The 17,868-nt window shown below is 41.7% G+C and overlaps 2 protein-coding genes across 4 annotated transcripts in view; one reads left to right on the top strand and one right to left on the bottom strand.

Moving 5' to 3' along the window:
* Nucleotides 1-12,726, top strand: part of ERCC6L (ERCC excision repair 6 like, spindle assembly checkpoint helicase) — a 35,909-nt gene extending 23,183 nt beyond the window's left edge. The window contains exon 2 of the mRNA XM_006943820.5: nucleotides 7,970-12,726. Coding sequence (XP_006943882.3) covers nucleotides 7,970-11,627 — 3,658 coding nt within the window. The 3' untranslated portion in view covers nucleotides 11,628-12,726. The remainder of the gene's footprint in view (nucleotides 1-7,969) is intronic.
* PIN4 (peptidylprolyl cis/trans isomerase, NIMA-interacting 4) overlaps nucleotides 1-17,868 on the bottom strand; it is a 70,455-nt gene that overhangs the window by 43,334 nt on the left and 9,253 nt on the right. For 2 of the 3 annotated variants that reach the window (XM_004000626.6, XM_045050667.1), the window contains 2 exons: nucleotides 16,751-16,870; nucleotides 16,192-16,368 (listed from right to left, as the gene is read on the bottom strand). In XM_004000626.6, the coding sequence (XP_004000675.3) occupies nucleotides 16,210-16,368; nucleotides 16,751-16,870 (279 nt within the window). In that variant the 3' untranslated portion in view covers nucleotides 16,192-16,209. Of the gene's footprint in view, nucleotides 1-16,191; nucleotides 16,369-16,750; nucleotides 16,871-17,868 lie in introns of those variants that run through there. The other variant, XM_045050668.1, reaches the window with a different exon arrangement.

Below are 17,868 nucleotides of genomic sequence, written 5' to 3'. Positions count from 1 at the left end.
TGTCTCACTTCGGTTCAGGTCATGATCTCATGTTCCTTGAGTTCCAGGGCTAAGCCCGCATCAGGCAGGGTCCCTGCTGTTAGCACAGAGCCTGCTTAGGATCCTCTGTCCCTCTCTTTCTGCCCCTTCCCCACCTGCACTCTCAAAAATAAAACATTTAAAAAATAAATAAAATGATCCTTATAGGGAATCATGTTCTACACATGAAATTTCAGGTACAATCATTAAAATACAAAAACTTTTGTTTTAAAGTCCCTTGCTATGGAATTAAAATCTCTCTTCTGGGTTGACAGTTTTGCATCTGAATAGTTCTTTAACATCAGAGCCTCACACGTAAGTGCCTTTTAAATAGTTATTAAATTGGTAAATGAGGGGTGCCTGGGTGGCTCAGTACGTTAAGCCTCCAACTCTTGACATTGGCTCAGGTCATGATCTCACAGTTCTTGAGCCCAAGGTTCTTGAGCTCAAGCCCTGCATCAGGCTCCACTATGGCAGTGCTGAGCCTGCCTGGGATTCTGTGTCTCCTCTCTCTGCCCCTCCCTCCCACCCTCCCTCTCTCTCAAAATAAATAAATACACTGAAAAAAAAATAAATGGGTAAATGAAAATAAATCTGACCTTCTCCCATACTTAGCACTGTTTTCCTCCTTGTTCTGCTTGGGAGGAGGTTCTTTCTCCTGAACTGGTTACTCTTCCCTTATCTTCTTGGCTGCCAAGCAGGCCTGGCTTTTCCCCCAGCCATGCCCAAGAATAGGGTAGCAATTTTGGAAAAAACATTTGGACCCATGAAGTGTTACATTCTCTAGATCATTAGGGATCCTATGTGTTTCAGATGGACACATGATTGCATTAGTAGTAAAAATGACATTTTTTTTTCTTTTCCAGCCCTGGAAAATGGAAGTGATTAGAGGTTGAGTGGCTAAATCAAACTGTATTACAGAAAACATTGTGGTCTTGTAAGTAACTAGATATCCAGGATAGTGCTATAATAGGCAGATTTCTTTTTTTTCTCTTAACTCTGTTATAAGGAAAGAAGGCCCAACTTCATTGGTGGAGCAGACTGGGTAGAGGGAAGGAGCTGAGATGCAGTATGAGACCTGCTGACTCAGGTGGAGCGGACTGCAAAGCAGCTTGCCTGATAGGGGTTCAACCCAATCAGAAAGTGGTGGTGAGCAAGGAATACTATAAATTCCAGTTGTGGTTCAGGCAGAAGGTTGACAAATGTGGGAGTTCCAGAGGATGGGTAGGACCCAGCAATATGAGTCTTAGACTGGTGGTAAGAAGTCTAAGCAGACAGGGGCATCTGGGTGGCTCAGTCGGTTGAGCGTCCGACTTCGGCTCAGGTCATGATCTCGCAGTTTGTGAGTTTGAGCCCCCGCGTCGGGCTCTGTGCTGACAGTTCAGAGCCTGGGGCCTGCTTCAGATTCTGTGTCTCTCTCTCTGCCCCTCCCCCACTCACACTCTGTCTCTCTCTCACCTTCAAAAATAAGTAAACATTAAAAAAATTTTAAAAAGATAAAAAAAAAAGTCTAAGCAGACAGTTGCCATTTAAAAGGTTGGTGTATTACAATGCCTGGGTGGCTTGGTTGAGCATCCACCTTCAGTTCAAGTTATGATCTCATGGTTTGTGAGTTTGAGCCCCACATCGAGCTCACTGCTGTCAGTGCAGAGCCTGCTTAGGATCCTCTGTCCCCTTCTCTCTCTGCCCCTTCCCTGCTTGTGCTCTCTCTCTCTCAAAAATAAACATTTTGTTAGGAAAAAAAGGTGTATGATTCTGGGGAGTGTAACCCAGAGCTAGGGTTCACAGGCAGCACTTTACTTCCTGGAGAGGAGGCCTGGCTGTAGTTAGAAGACCAGGCTTCACAGGGGTTTAGGATACTGGACAGATTACCAGTTTAGGGATTTGGAAACGATCTAATAGTAATAGAAAATGACATATTTTCTCCTTCAAGCTCTGGGACATAGACCAAGCCAGAAGACCAGTTACCCAGGTGAAGGCACCCTGAGGGTGGGGAGGGTTGTGAGGAAAGAGAAAGTGGAGAATGAGTTCAGGGGCTGGCACTAAGGTGGAGGGATCCAGTGGTCATCACTATGCCCTCATGTTCAAGACAAGAGTAAGAGGGAATATAACTTAATTCTACAGCTCAGCAGAGTTTGGGGAAGTGGGCAGCCACAGTAGAACTAGCAGAGTTTTACAGCAAGCAAGCTCTTTTCTTCCTCCTTTCCTGCTCTTCATCTTTTTTTTTAAAGTTCATTTCTTTATTCTGAAAGAGACTGAGAGAGAGCACAAGCAGAGGAGGGGCAGAGAGAGAGAAAGAATCCCAAGTAGGCTCCACACTGTCCATGCAGAGCCCGACATGGGGATCCATCTCACAAACCATGAGCTCATGACTTGAGCCAAAATCAAGAGTTGGATACCTAACTGACTGAGCCACTCAGGCACCCCTAGTTTTCCTTCGTTTTTACATAAGGTCCTTTTTCTGTTCTTGCATCCTGTCTAGGACATCACATTACATTTTGTCATCTGTCTCTTTAGGTTACTCTTGCCTGTGACATTTTCTTAGACTTTGTTTTTGATAACTTTGACAGTTTTGAGGCGTATTGCTTAGGTGTTTCGTAGAATGTTCTCTCAATTGGGATCTTTCATTGTTTCTGGTGTTTAGATTGGAGGTTTTGGTTTTGGGGGGAAGACTAGAGAGGTAAAGTGCCCTTATCATCAAATTGTATCAAGGGTACATATGTTAATGTGATATATCATTGTTTTTTTTTTTTTAATTTTTTTTCAATGTTTTTATTTATTTTTGGGACAGAGAGAGACAGAGCATGAACGGGGGAGGGGCAGAGAGAGAGGGAGACACAGAATCGGAAACAGGCTCCAGGCTCCGAGCCATCAGCCCAGAGCCTGATGCGGGGCTCGAACTCACGGACCACAAGATCGTGACCTGGCTGAAGTCGGCCGCTTAACCGACTGCGCCACCCAGGCGCCCCTATCATTGTTAATGTTGACTGTAATCACCTGGCTGAGGTACTGTTTGCCAGGATTCTCCTCTTTAAAGTTACTTGCGCTTCTCCCCTCCCCCATACCTTTCCACACTGTACTTTTTGGGAGGATGTTAGTATATGCACTCCATATTTAGGTAGAGGGAGTTATGCTCCATTTCCTTGAGGGCAGAGTATCTACATAAATTATTTGATTTTTCTCCTGCATGGGAGATTTGTCTCCTCTCCTATATTTGTTCACTCATTTATATCAGTATGGACTCATAGGTATTTATTTTATACATTGGGTTCTAATCCAATTTTACTTTGTTGCTCAAATTGTTCCAGCTGTGACCATTGGGAGCTCTTTCATTTGGCTCCTGTGTCTTTTTGGCATACTCCCATCATTGTGGGGGGTTGTTTGAGCATTTCCTTATTTTCTGACACTACAGGTTCCTCCAGGCTCATCTTACACAGTTCCTGCCACAGTCCTAGAATCAGCCATTTTTCCAAGGAGCCCAGGTTCCTTATATTGGAGAATCGTATTAGAAACCAAGATCTGGGTGCTAGGTGAGCTTTTTGCTACTGGGATTTTCTTGCTTCTAGGCCCTCTCACCTGACCGAGCAAGGAAATATGGGTGTGTAATACTCCATGTGTATACACACAACTGTAAATATTCTATGTATAACCACCTGTATCTATGTTAAAAATGGGTTTATATTGATGTCTCCAACTCTAATCCATTACCACATGCATTAGCACTGTCTCCTCTTGCTTCGCCATTCGAACAGGTAAGAAACGTGGCTCCCACTATCCACCATTCATTTACTTAATTCTTCAAAAAATTTTTTTTAATGTTTATTTATTTTTGAGAGAGAGAGAGAGAGAGAGAAAGAATCTGAAGCAGGCTCCAGGCTCCAAGCTGTCAGCATAGATCCTGACACGGGGCTTGAACTCATGAACCATGAGATCATGACCTGAGCCAAAGTCAGATGCTTAACCGACTGAGCCACCCAGGCACCGCATTTACCTAACTCTTCAATTTTGTTATACATGCATTGTAGCGACAGAATTGTTAGCCCATATGCCAAAAACAACTTTATCCACTAGAGTACAATACTTATATTGTTTCTTTTGTTTTTAGTCATACAGACTTCCCTCATTTCCTAGGTTATTAGGTCAGCACCTTTTCTCTCTACCCTTTCAGTGAGTTTGTTTCATACATTTGTAATACAGCTAGATTGTTTTGTAATGATTTTAATACAATGTGTTAAGTGCACTGATAAGAGATGAACACATAGGGGAGTCCTGAGGTGGAACAGTTGATCCAGCTCTGGGATAGGGTAGGGATAGAAGGCAGCCTAGGGGAACCGCAGGTGAGGCCTGGTATATACCTCAAAGCAGCTCCTAAAGTATGGTCTCTGGACCACAAGCATTAGTATCACCTGGGAACTTTATAGAAATACAAATTCTTGGGCCTGACTATAGAATCAGATAGTTTGGTGTTGGGGTCTAGCATTCTGTGTTTTAACAAGCCCTCCAGAAGATTATGCATAACATTGAGAGTTACTGTCTTAAAGAATGAGTTCTGTGAGTTTCGTTTGATGAAAGGAGAGTGCATTCCAGGAAGAGGAGGGTGGTGTAAGTTTAAATGACACCAAGTAGCATGATAATAAGGGGTTAAAATAAGATGTTTGAGGCAGGAAGTGGTAGGAGTTAAGGCGGAGAGGTTCAGCAGTTCCCGGCTATATCAGGAGGGCTTGGAATGTCAGGCTAAGGAACTTAAACTCTATTATATAGGCCACAGGAAGCCACTGAAGAATTTTCTGTCATTGTTAATAGCTTTATTGAGGTATAGTTCACATACCATACATACGTTTCAGCCATGTAAACTATACAGTTTAATAATTTTTAGTATATTCATAGAGTTGTACATTCATCACCCCCAAAAGAAATTCCTTGCCCTTGCCCTTTAGCTGTTACCACCACCAAGTCCCAGAATTCCCCAGCCCCCCCCCCCCCCCCAGTCCCTGGCAACCACCAATCTATTTTTTCCTCTGTGAATTTGCCTATTCTGGACATTTCATATGAATGGAATAATAAAACGTGCTCTTTTGTGACTGGCTTACTCATGTAGCAAAACATTTTCAAGGTTCATTCATGTTGTAGACGAATCAGTATTTTATTCCTTTTTATGGCTGCATAATATTCCATCATATGGCTATACCACATTAAAAATTTTTTTTAATGTTTATTTTTTAGAGAATGAGAGAGAGAGGCAGAGTGTGAGCAGGGGAGGGGCAGAGAGAGAGTGAGACACAGAACCTGAAGCAGGCTCCAGGCTCTGAGCTGTCAGCACGGAGCCTGATGCGGGGCTTGAACTCACAAACTGAGAGATCATGACCTGAGCCAAAGTTGGACCCTTAACTGACAGAGCCACCCAGGTGCCCCAATATACCGCATTTTTATCCATTCATCAGTTGGTGGATATCTGTGTTATTTCCCCTTTTGGCGTATGAATAATACTGCTATGCACATTCATGTACAAGATTTTCTCTGGACAGATGTTTTCATTTCTCTTGAGTCTGTACCTGATTGTAGAATTCTTAGATCACATAGTAATCCCATGTGTAACTTTTTTTTAATGTTTTTTTTTTTTGAGGGGGTGCGGAGGGGCAGAAAGAGAGGGGACAGAGGATCCAAAGATGCGGGCTCTGCAATGACAGAAGCAGCCCAGTGTGGGGCTTGAACTCACAAATTGTGAGATCATGACCTGAGCTGAGGTGGGATGCTCAACCGGCTGAGCCACCCAGCCACCCCCATGTGTAACTTTTTTGAGGAACTGACAAATTATTTCCAAAGCGGCTGCACCATTTTACATTCCCACCAACAGTGTTATGAGAGTCCCAATTTTTCCACATTGTTGCCAACACTTGGTATTTTCTTGCTTTTTGATTCTAGTCATCCTAATGGGCATAAAGTGGTATCTCATTGTGGTTTTGGTTTGCATTTCCCTGATGAGACTAATGATGTTGAGCATTATTTCCTGTGCTTACTAGCTATCTATAGATCTTCTTTGGAGAAATCTCTATTCAGATCCTTTTTCCATTTTTAAATTGTGTTGTCTTTTAATTATTGAGTTACAAGATTTCTTTATATATTCTAAGTACAAATCCTTTATCAGATACATGATTTACAAATATTTTCTCCCATTGCTTGGGTTGTCTTTTCACTTTCTTGGTAGTATCCTTGGAAACACAAAAGTTTTTCATTTGGTGAAGCCCAATTTCTTTTTCCTTTGATTGCTTGTGTGTTTGGCATCATATCTAAGAAACCACTGCCAAATCCAAGGTTACGAAGATTTACGCCTATATTTTCTTCTAAGAGTTTTTAGTTCTTATATTTATGTCTGTGACCCATTTTTAATTAATTTTTGTGTATGGTGTGAGGTAAGGGATCAATTTTATTCTTTTGCATATGATATTCAGTTGAAAAGACTATTCTTTCCTCAGTGAATTGTTTTGGCCTCCTTTCTAAATCAATTGACTGTAAACCACTGGAGAATTTTAAGCAGAGGAATGACCTGATTTCTTTTACATTTTTTTTCTTTTATGTTTTAGGCAGTATCACTGGCTGCTATGTAGAGAATGTATTGGAGGGGCCAAGAGTGGATGTAAGGAGACCAGTGAGTAGGAAGTTGCCATTACCTGGGCCAGAGGTGATGGTGACTTAAACCACAGTAGTGGTAGTGCAGATGGAGACACAGGTTATACTTGGGAAATAAAGTTAGTAGGGCTTGGGGATTGTCCAGCTAGGGGAGAGGGTGATTAAAAGAGGGTAGAGGTCAAGGATGACTCATGTGAATTGGAGTCAAGGATGATCTTCAGATTTCTAGCTTGTATGGCTAAGTTGATAGTAGTGTCATGTACTATCATATGAATGGAGAAACATGTTTTTAGAGGGGGAAATAACGAGTTTAATTTGGGATTAGTTGAATTTGAGGTGCCTGTGAGATTTTTTTTCAAGTGGAGATGTGCAGAAGGCATTTGGAATGTGAGTCTAGACTGGAGTTTGGGGGCAAGCCCTGGAATGGAGAGAGTGGTTTCATGAGCACATAGGTGGGGGTGGAAGCTCTGGGAAAGCCAGAGGAGAGAGTAAAAGGAATGAAAAGAGGGCCCAGGACTGAGCCCTATGGGAAGAAGAATAGGATCCCAAGAAAGACACAGAAGAAATGGCCAGTGATGGGGAAGGAAACCAGGAAGAATCTATAGAAATCCAGTAGAAAAAAGAAATTTTAAGGAGGGAGTGATCATTAGTGTCAAATGTATCAGAGGTCCAGAAAAATAAGGTCTGAGAAGTGCCCAGGTATCTTTCCTGTTTCCATGCTCCCACGATATAGGTTGGTTGGTTTGTTTTTTGTTTTTTTTAATTTTTTAATGTTTGTTTATTTTTGAGAGACACAGAGACAGTGAGAGTGGGGGAGGGGCAGCAGAGAGAGATGGAGATGCAGAATCTGAAGCAGACTCCAGGCTCTGAGCTGTCTGCACAGAGCCCAATGCGGGGTTTGAACACACAGGCGGTGAGATCACGACCTGAGTAGAAGTTGGATGCTCAACTGACTGAGCCACCCAGGCACCCCTGGTTGGTTGGTTTTACAAGAAAATATCACTCCATACTTATGGGTGACATTTTAAAAAAATACCGTGGAACCAATAACCTTTGCACATTTCTCACAAATAATGTCTGAAGGTGTTGCTGGCAGTGTCTGGTGGGTATGTGTCTTAAGTAATGCCAGCTTTCATTGGCATCTTCTGTGCTAATCTTTCCCATCCTGAATTGAGGATATTAAAAACCCAACTGCAGTTTAGTTTCCAAAATGGACTCTAACATGTTCTCAGATTGAATGTTCAATCTGTTTCCTTCTTTTCTAATCTTCTCTCTATCTATCTATCTATCTATCTATCTACATACATATATATTTTTTTTACAGATACGTGAAAGAGGCCAAAGAAGCAACTAAGAATGGAGATCTGGAAGAAGCATTTAAACTTTTTAATTTGGCAAAGGACATTTTTCCCAATGAAAAGGTGATGAGCAGAATCCAAAAAATACAGGAAGCCTTGGAGGAGTTGGCAGAACACGGAGATGATGAATTCACAGATGTGTGCAACTCTGGCCTGCTGCTCTATCAAGAGCTCCACAACCAACTATTTGAGCACCAGAAGGAAGGTGTAGCTTTCCTCTATAGCCTATATAGGGATGGAAGAAAAGGTGGCATCTTGGCAGACGATATGGGATTAGGGAAGACTGTGCAGATCATCGCTTTCCTTTCTGGTATGTTTGATGCCACACTCGTGAATCATGTGCTGCTGATCATGCCAACCAATCTCATTAGCACATGGATAAAAGAATTTGTTAAGTGGACTCCAGGAATGAGAGTGAAAACCTTTCACGGTCCTAGTAAGAATGAACGTACCAGAAACCTCAATAGGATTCAGCAAAGGAATGGTGTCATTATCACTACGTACCAAATGTTAATCAATAATTGGCAACAGCTTTCAAGCTTGAACGGCCAAGAGTTTGTGTGGGACTATGTCATCCTTGATGAAGCACATAAAATAAAAAGCTCATCTACTAAGTCAGCAATATGTGCTCGGGCTATCCCTACCCGTAATCGCATCCTCCTCACAGGAACCCCAATCCAGAATAATTTACAAGAACTATGGTCCCTGTTTGATTTTGCTTGTCAAGGGTCCCTGCTAGGAACATTAAAAACTTTCAAAATGGAGTATGAAAATCCTATTACTAGAGCAAGAGAGAAGGATGCTACCCAAGGGGAAAAAGCCTTGGGATTTAAAATATCTGAAAACTTAATGACAATCATAAAACCCTATTTCCTCAGGAGGACAAAAGAGGAGGTACAAAAGAAAAAGTCAAGCAACCCAGAGGTTAGACTTCGCGAAAAGAATCTAGATGTTGATGCCATTTGTGAAATGCCTTCCCTTTCCAGGAAAAATGATTTTATTATTTGGATACGTCTTGCGCCTTTACAAGAAGAAATATACAGGAAATTTGTGTCTCTAGATCATATCAAGGAGTTGTTGATGGAGACACGCTCACCTTTGGCTGAGCTAGGTGTCTTAAAGAAGCTGTGTGATCATCCTAGGCTGCTATCTGCACGGGCTTGTCTTTTGTTGAATTTAGGGTCTGTGAAATTCTCTGTTCCAGGTGAAAATGAAGGGGAAGATTCCTCAGATGTGGACCAGATTGATCAAATAACTGATGATACACTGATGGCAGAATCTGGAAAAATGCTATTTCTAATAGAGCTGCTTGAGAGATTGCGAGATGAAGGGCATCAGACTCTGGTGTTTTCTCAGTCAAGACAAATTCTAAACATCATCGAATGCCTCTTAAAGAATCGGCACTTTAAGATTTTGCGAATCGATGGAACAATTACTCATCTTGTGGAACGAGAAAAAAGAATTAACTTATTCCAGCAAAATAAAGATTACTCTGTTTTTCTGCTTACCACGCAAATAGGTGGTGTTGGCTTAACATTAACTGCAGCAACTAGAGTGGTCATTTTTGACCCTAGCTGGAATCCTGCAACTGATGCCCAAGCTGTGGATAGAGTTTACCGAATTGGACAAAAAGAAAATGTTGTAGTTTATAGGCTGATCACTTGTGGGACTGTAGAGGAAAAAATCTACAGAAGACAAGTTTTCAAGGACTCCTTAATAAGACAAACTACTGGTGATAAGAACCCTTTCCGTTATTTTACTAAACAAGAATTAAGAGAGCTCTTTACAATTGAGGATTTTCAGAACTCTGCAACCCAGCTGCAGCTTCAGTCTTTGCACGCTGCTCAGAGGAGATCTGATAAGAAACTAGATGAACACATTGCCTACCTGCACTCTTTGGGGATAGCTGGAATCTCAGACCATGATTTGATGTACACACGTGATCTGTCTGTTAAAGAAGAGCTTGATGTGATCGAAGAATCTCACTATATTCAACAAAGGGTTCAGAAAGCTCAATTCCTTGTTGAATTAGAATCTCAAAATACAGAGCTTTTAGTGGAAAGACAAAGGACTGGAAATGAGGGGATCTGGCAGCGAGAACCTGTATTTCCTTCTCAAACAAAGAAGAAATTCCCTGAATCAAGGAAACTGCAGCCTTGGCCTTCACCACTTTTAACCCAGGAAGAAGAAATCAGTTCCCAAATGGCAAGTATAATCATTGATGATCTGCCTGAAGAGCATGGGAATCAAGATCTCTCCAATGTAAAGATGAATGTTACCGTCTTACAAGATGGTAGTCACCCATGCGAAAGCACATTTGATGCTGACTCTGTGGCTACTTTGCCCAAGTGGTGTGGAAGTGTGGATGAAATTTGTACTGACCCCATGGGAATGGCTATACAGAAAGAGACATTGCAAGAGGGGCCTACACAGGAGGCACCACAAGAGGACCCTCTGGGAAATTTTAATTATTCACTTAGCAAATTGGTCACAGCTGATCTTGAGCCACATCTAGATCAATTGAAGGACAATGAGATTTTACTTAACTGCAGTCCCTGGCCCATGAGTCTCATGATCAGCGCAAATCAAAATACAGAGTCAAGCACATCTGTAATTCAAATAGCTGATGATGACGTGTCAGCATCCCACGGTGCACTACAGGATGCTCAAGGCAGTGAGGCCAAGTTGGAAGAGGAACCTTCAGCATCCTCATCACAGTATGCATGTGATTTCAATCTTTTCTTGGAAGACTCTGCTGCAGACAATGGACAAGATCTTTCCAGGCAGTCTTTGCAGCATGTTGAGAATGAAAATAGCCTGTGCGGTGCTGCAGCTAATTCTGGAGCAGAGGTCGAGCATGGCAAAGCCCATCTCAGTATGGATCTTTCTGAGACAAACGATGAGCCAGAAGAAGTAATAGTTAATGTGAAAGTCAGAAGGAAAGCTAGAAGGATCGTTTCAGATGGTGAAGATGAAGATGATACTTTTAAAGATACTTCAAGCACAGATCCATTCAACACACCTCCCTTTCAGTTGTTATCTGTAAAACAGTTTGATGCTTCCACTCCCAAAAGTGACATCAGTCCGCCAGGAACGTTCTTTTCGCTGAAAATGGCTGATAGTATAAATAAGTCTGTAACCTCTAGAAGATCCCTGGCTTCTAGGAGGTCTCTTGTTAATGTGGTTTTAGACCACGTGGAGGATATGGAGGAAAGACTTGACAACAGCAGTGAAGCAGAGGTTGCTGAAGATTACCTGGAGGAAGGAGCCGAGGAAAGCAGTGGTGAAGTCTCAGAGTGTACAGAAGACCCTCCTGGCAAAACGCTGCCTTCAGAAAATAAGTTAATGACACCTGAGCCTCATGCTTTGGCTCAAGAGACCTCTCCTGGCAACCCAGGACAGACCTCTTTGTCTGGCAGACAGTTGGTTGATTCTCCCCAGGATGAGGCAATGGAGGCTGTGAATGACTATGAGACCCTTGTAATTCGTGGAAAAGAACTGAAAGAGTGTGGGAAAATACAGGAGGCCTTAAACTGCTTCGTTAAAGCACTTGACATAAAAAGTGCCGATCCTGAAGTCATGCTCATGACTTTAAGTTTGTATAAGCAGCTTAATAAACCTTAAGACTATAACCTGTTTATTGTTAAAATGAGACACTGAGTATGAATTCGTTCCTGTAACTGGATTCTTTGGGAGCATGAAGCATTTAGGCTTAAGGTGAGAGATCTCAAAAAGCAAGGTTTTGGTTTTAACTATTTTGTAAATTCTGCATTTACTCCCTCTTCCTTCCTGTCCCCCTCCCCTGTACATATATTCTGATATTCTGGACACTAGGTTAATATTTCTTTACTTGAATAGGCTTATATTTTTCTTTTAGGCATGCTCTATAAACTTTTTTTTTAGACAGCGAGTGAGGGCATGAGTCCATGAGAGGGCAGAGGGAGAGAGAGAATCTTAAACAGGCTCCACGCTCAGTGTGGTGGCATGCTCTGTCAACTTAATAGAACTATGTGATTTCTAGAAATGTTTTTGTGAAATTATTCTTGCCAGTCTTCATTTCATTCTGGAAATGACCATTTCTGTATATCGCACTTCAGGTAAGAAAATAAAGTCACTTTTCTCAGTGTTTTCTTCTCCATTTGCTTTCTTTCACTGAGATGACACTGGCAAATGCATATGGAAGCACATTAGTTTAAGCAGGAGCTTATTGGAATTCTGAATCTGTGACCTGCTTATTAACATGCTATTTTGTGTCCTCAGCTCACTCCAGCAGAAGACTGGGATAAGGTACCTGGTGCCAAGCTTCTTTATCACTGGCTCCTGACCCCGGAGTCACTTTGTCAACAACTTAGCCATTCTTCACTCACCTCCCACTGCATTGTGATACAGGTCAGCATAGCGGATCTTTGGGTGGTAGACTGAAAAGGAGTTCAGTTGCTTCTCAGAAACAAAGTACAATACAGAACTCTGCACTTGAGAAGTGGAACTAGCTTTTATGAAGTACCTGCTCTGTATTGGGTATTCTGCATAGGTTCCTTGTTTAATCCTTACCATAATCCTTTGAGGTTGAGGGTGGCATTTACTTTATTTTAGTTGAGGAAACTAAGGCTCAATGAGGCTGTGACCTGCCCAAGATCACACAGTAGGGAGTGAAATGGAGTTTTTTAAACCATGTGTTACTTGGTGAAAAGTTACCATAATAAACTGTCTTTGCTTCACTGAATATACTGAGATGTTTTTACTGACAACACTTCTGAACCCAAATGTGCGGAGGTTTTCCACGCCAGTCCTCCAGTTTTTGGCAAATATCCATGGAGTGTCCTACAATTCAAGTTCTGACACTACCTGGAGTTCCAGTCAGACTCCACAGGTTCAAGTGCTCACTCCCATAAAACTGCCCTCACTTTGGTTGACAATTGCTAGTATTGGGCCCCCATGTTATCCACACTTCTGTCCAAATTGGCTACAAATTGAGGATTCCTATGACTGCACCTTCAGGTTCAGTAATTAGAACAGCACACAGAACTCAAGAAAATATGAAATATATATAATTTAAATCTACATATTGTATATAAAACAATCTAAAAAACTACAGGTGGGGGCGCCTAGGTGGCTCAGTTGGTTAAACGGTCCGGTCTGACTCTTGATCTTGGCTCGATTGTGATCTCACGGTTTGTGAGATTGAGCCCTGTGTCAGGCTCTGTGCTGACAGCATGGAGCCTGCTTGGGATTCTCTCTCAAAATAAATAAACTTAAAAAAAATAAAAGCAACTTAGAAGGGATCCATAGACTTGGGCAAACTGCCAAAGGACTCCATGGCACAGAACAGATTAAGACCCCCTGATCTAAGGGTATGAAATAAAGTCTCTTACCTGCCCTGGCCCCAGTTCTGGATTACCGTTCCCAAGGACAGTATATATGTACAAGCACAAGTATATGTTTGTATATCTATGTTCTTACCCAAATGATAGTATGTTATATATGCTGTTCTGCACCAGTTTTTAATTTTAACACAGCTGTATGATATTTTATTGAATGGATACACCATCATTTATTGATGGATAGTCCGTTGATTTCCAACTGACACTGTGATGAATAATATCCTTGTACCTTTTACACATTTATTATATCTATGGGATAAATTCCTAGAAATGGAACTGCTGGGTGCAAGGGTATATTTGTAATTTTTCTTTTTTTTTTCTTTTGGGAGAGAATCTTAAGCAGCCTCTGCATGGTCAGTGTGGGGCCCAATGCGGCACTCAAACTCAAACTGTGAAATCATGACCTGAGCCGAAATCAAGAGTCAGACGCTCAACCGACAGCCACCCAGGCGCCCCTGTATCTATAATATTGATAGGTATTGCCAAATTTTCTCGATAGAGGTTATAATAATGTACATTTCTACCATTAATGGATACCTGTTTCTTCATACCCTTACCAACAATATGTTAAATGTTTTGAACTTTGCCAATCTGATAGGTAAAAAGCAAGATCTCATTTTGGTTTTAATTTGCAGTTATTTTACTCTGAATGAAGTTGGTTCATTAAGCACTGAACTTAATGAAAAAGATGTAATTTCAAAGCAGAATTGAAGGCATATGCTATAATATGTAGAAGTCGGTATAAATCCTTAGTTTTCTCATTTATCAACTCCTTTAGAACCTTAGTTGCCAGTTCAAAGTTAACTTCCCAAAGGGTCGCTTGGTGTCAGAGACCCATTCTTGCTCTGCTTTCTCACAAGGTAGCTATCACTGCTTTCTCTTTCCATGCCACAAGTTAGTTTGCTTTTTATTTTTTATTTTTTTAATGTTTGTTTATTTTTGAGACAGCGTGAGCAGGGGAGGGGCAGAGAGAGAGGGAGACACAGAATGCATAGCAGGCTCCAGGCTCTGAGCTGCCAGCACAGAGTCTGACGTGGGGCTCGAACTCAGATTGTGAGATCATGACCTGATCCGAAGTTAGACGCCTAACCGACTGAGCTACCCAGGCATCTCTAAGTTTGCTTTTCCTACTCCACCTTTCCAGCACGTTTTACTTTGTGGGTGACACCCTGCAAAAGGCATTCAGTCAGTATCCTGGGTAAGCCAATGTCCTGAGCAAAGGATGCTAACTAGGTAGTGTCTCATGCATATAAAGCTTTTCAGAATTTTCTTCAAGATTTTCCAAATTTATAGCCCTTATTTAGACACATTGTTTTGAGTGGGGTTTTTAGAAGTTTCATCTTAGGCCTACTATTTCGAACATCTCTCAATACATACTGGTATATCTATGTATCTGAGGGAATGGGGCATCCGTTAGTCTGCTCAGTGGGGAAAATCTCCTGGAGGACTAACCTGCTGAGGATGCCCAGAAACTCCTCTAAAATAAGAAACTTCTATGTCAAATGCAGCTGAGCAAGAACACAGTGTGTTAAAAGAATCACTGTTAAGAATCATGTGGTGGGGCGCCTGGGTGGCTCAGTCGGTTGAGCGTCTGACTTCAGCTCAGGTCACGATCTCACAGACCGTGAGTTCGAGCCCCGCGTCGGGCTCTGGGCTGATGGCTCAGAGCCTGGAGCCTGCTTCCGATTCTGTGTCTCCCTCTCTCTCCACCCCTCCCCCATTCATGCTCTGTCTCTCTCTGTCTCAAAAATAAATAAATGTTAAAAAAAATATTTAAAAAAAAAAAAAAGAATCGTGGTTATGTTGGCAAAGTTTTATTTTTGAAGCAGTATTTATAATTCTTTATACATTTTTGTATGTTATAAATATGGGAATGTGAAATAAAAAATGCAGATACACAAAACATTGGCTGCTTAGTCTAGTACAAACAACTGGTAGAAGAACTGAGTGCCTTTTTGCCTGAAATAAATGTTTATTTAAAAAGAAGAGTTCACAAAAAAAAGAGTTCATGTTGAATGGCCTTTATGTACAGCATATTATATTAAGACACTGGAGCTAATAACTGTCCTGGCAGATCAAAGTTGGCTAACTTACAAAACAAGTGTTGCCTATTGCTTATTTTAGGATTTTCATATGCTAATCCATCTATTTGATGTCCAACTCAATGTGTGAATAGTGTGAACTAGGTATTTGGCTCCCCTAGAGATGATTTTTAAATTAACTTACGGGGTATACTGAGAATCACAGACAGTAGTTCTGAGGGAAAAGAGACTTAAGGTTAAAAGGAGTCTGCTTGACTTCTCTTTTTTTTTTTTTAATTACATAAACTTTACACCCAATGTGGGGCTCAAACTCACAATCCCAAGATCAAGAGTTGCATGCTCTACCGACTGAGCCAGCTGGGTGCCCTTGCTTGACTTATCTTTGAGAATAGCTGACTGAATACCCACTGTAGTGTGCACACTGACTTTTCCCCACCTCATTTTGTGCCTACAAACCCACAATGACAGAGTTCATAAAATACAAGGATTACTCAACACCTTTTAAAGAAATAAACAGGGGCACCTAGGTGGCTCAGTCGGTTGGGTGTCCGACTTCAGCTCAGGTCAAGATCTCACAGCTCATGAGTTCGAGCCCCACGTCAGGCTCTGTGCCAACAACTCAGAGTCTGGAGCCCGCTTCAGATTCTGTGTCTCCCTCTCTCTCTGCCCCTCCCCTGCTCATGCTCTGTCTCTCTCTGTCTCAGAAATAAAAACATCAAAATTTTTTTTTAAAAAAAGAAATAAACAGAATTGTATAAAACACTGTCAGTCTTCCATACAATTTTATTTTCTCCCTTCAACCATAATAATATGATATCCAAATTTTGTCTTAACCGGAGGGTCTGTAAACACAGGCTTATCCAGCCCACTTATGGGCAAGGCAAATGCTGCTTCTTGAAATGGTCCCACCATGGTACCTCTGGTCATCCAACCCAAGTCACCCTGAAAAACCCAAAAGATATGTGACGTCAGGTAGCCCTCCAGAGGAAACAGTTCTACAGTAGCTTGAGAATTTCCCAACACAAATGCTAAGGTTCCTAGTTTTATTTGCCTGGGCTGTAAAGAAGTGGGCTTGACAAGGACAAATGGGTGAAAGAGATCCAACCCTGGGCTGAACACATAAGCACTCACAATGCTGCCAGGTGTCTCAGCTGTGTGAGTTTGGCCGTGCCTAGTCTTAGACAACAGGTGCCCTGTACGCAACTGTGCATTTCTGCTTTTAAGATCTTTAAACCAAGATACAGCTAAAATTAAAGGCAGAACATAGAAATAACCCCTACCACTGTGTGTCCTCCGTGGGGGATAAATGAAAACAACACCATACCCCTTGCCTGGCTTTATCTTCACTATACTGTATGGCCACTTCATTGAATCTCATTCCAGACTTCAACTTTTCCATGGCTTCCATGATTTTCCCATGTTTTTCACACAGAATGTGTCTGACCTACAAGGAAAAAGTATGGTCACATAATTTGAGAGACACAAACAATTCTTTTCTCACAGTACAGCAGTCATGCTGTATTACCCCCAGTAGTGAAAAAATAGATCAGGTTATGGCAACAAAACCCTGAAGTCTGCTCAGTTGGGCAATGGCCACAAGCTCGTTTCCCATGTCAAGACACTATCTCAGAATTCTGATTTTTTTTAAATTAACTTAAAAATTTTTTTTACTAAAAAAATTTTTCAGTGTTTATATTTGAGAGAGAGAGCGAGTGAGCGCATGTAGGGGAGGGGCAGAGAGAGGGAGACACAGAATCTGAAGCAGGCTCCAGGCTCCGAGCTGTCAGCACAGAGCCCGACACGGGGCTTGAACTCACAAACTGTGAGATCATGACCTGAGGAGAAATCGGACGCTTAACTGACTGAGCTCAGGCACCCCTCAGAAATCTGATTTAGATGGAAAATGGGCACCTGGCTGTGGGAAGCTACCATCTTAACCATGTACTTCAATGGTAACAGGAAGAGAAAACAGAATGGTTGAAAGCTTAGGCCCTTGAGTCAAATCCCACCTCTGCTGTACAATTGCAGGCATTTTTTTTTCTTTTTAAAAAATTTTTAACATTTATTTATTTTTGAGAGACAGAGCACAAGTGGGGGAGGGGCAGAAAGAGAGGGAGACACAGAATCCAAAGCAGGTTCTAGGTTCTAGGCCATCAGCACAGAGCCTAATGTGGGGCTTGAACCCACAAACTGTGAGATCATGACCTGAGCGGAAGTTAGACACTTAACTGACTGAACCACCCAGGTGCCCCAATTGTAGGCATTTTCTTAAACCTCTAAGTGTTTCCCCCTTTGTGCACTGAGATAATAACAGTACTTATGTGTTCTCATAGGGTTGTGAAGACTGAGGTGATGCAGTCAGTATTCAATAAAGGTTAGCTGTTATTTCATCAGAGTGGGGATGATATTTAAAAACCCACTAGGAAATATTTTTTATGAGAA

The sequence above is a fragment of the Felis catus genome, chromosome X (genome assembly GCF_018350175.1).
Source record: "Felis catus isolate Fca126 chromosome X, F.catus_Fca126_mat1.0, whole genome shotgun sequence".
NCBI classification, from domain to species: Eukaryota; Metazoa; Chordata; class Mammalia; order Carnivora; family Felidae; genus Felis; species Felis catus.
The sequence above is the reverse complement of the archived record's forward strand: the minus strand, read 5'-3'. Positions and strand labels throughout refer to the sequence as shown.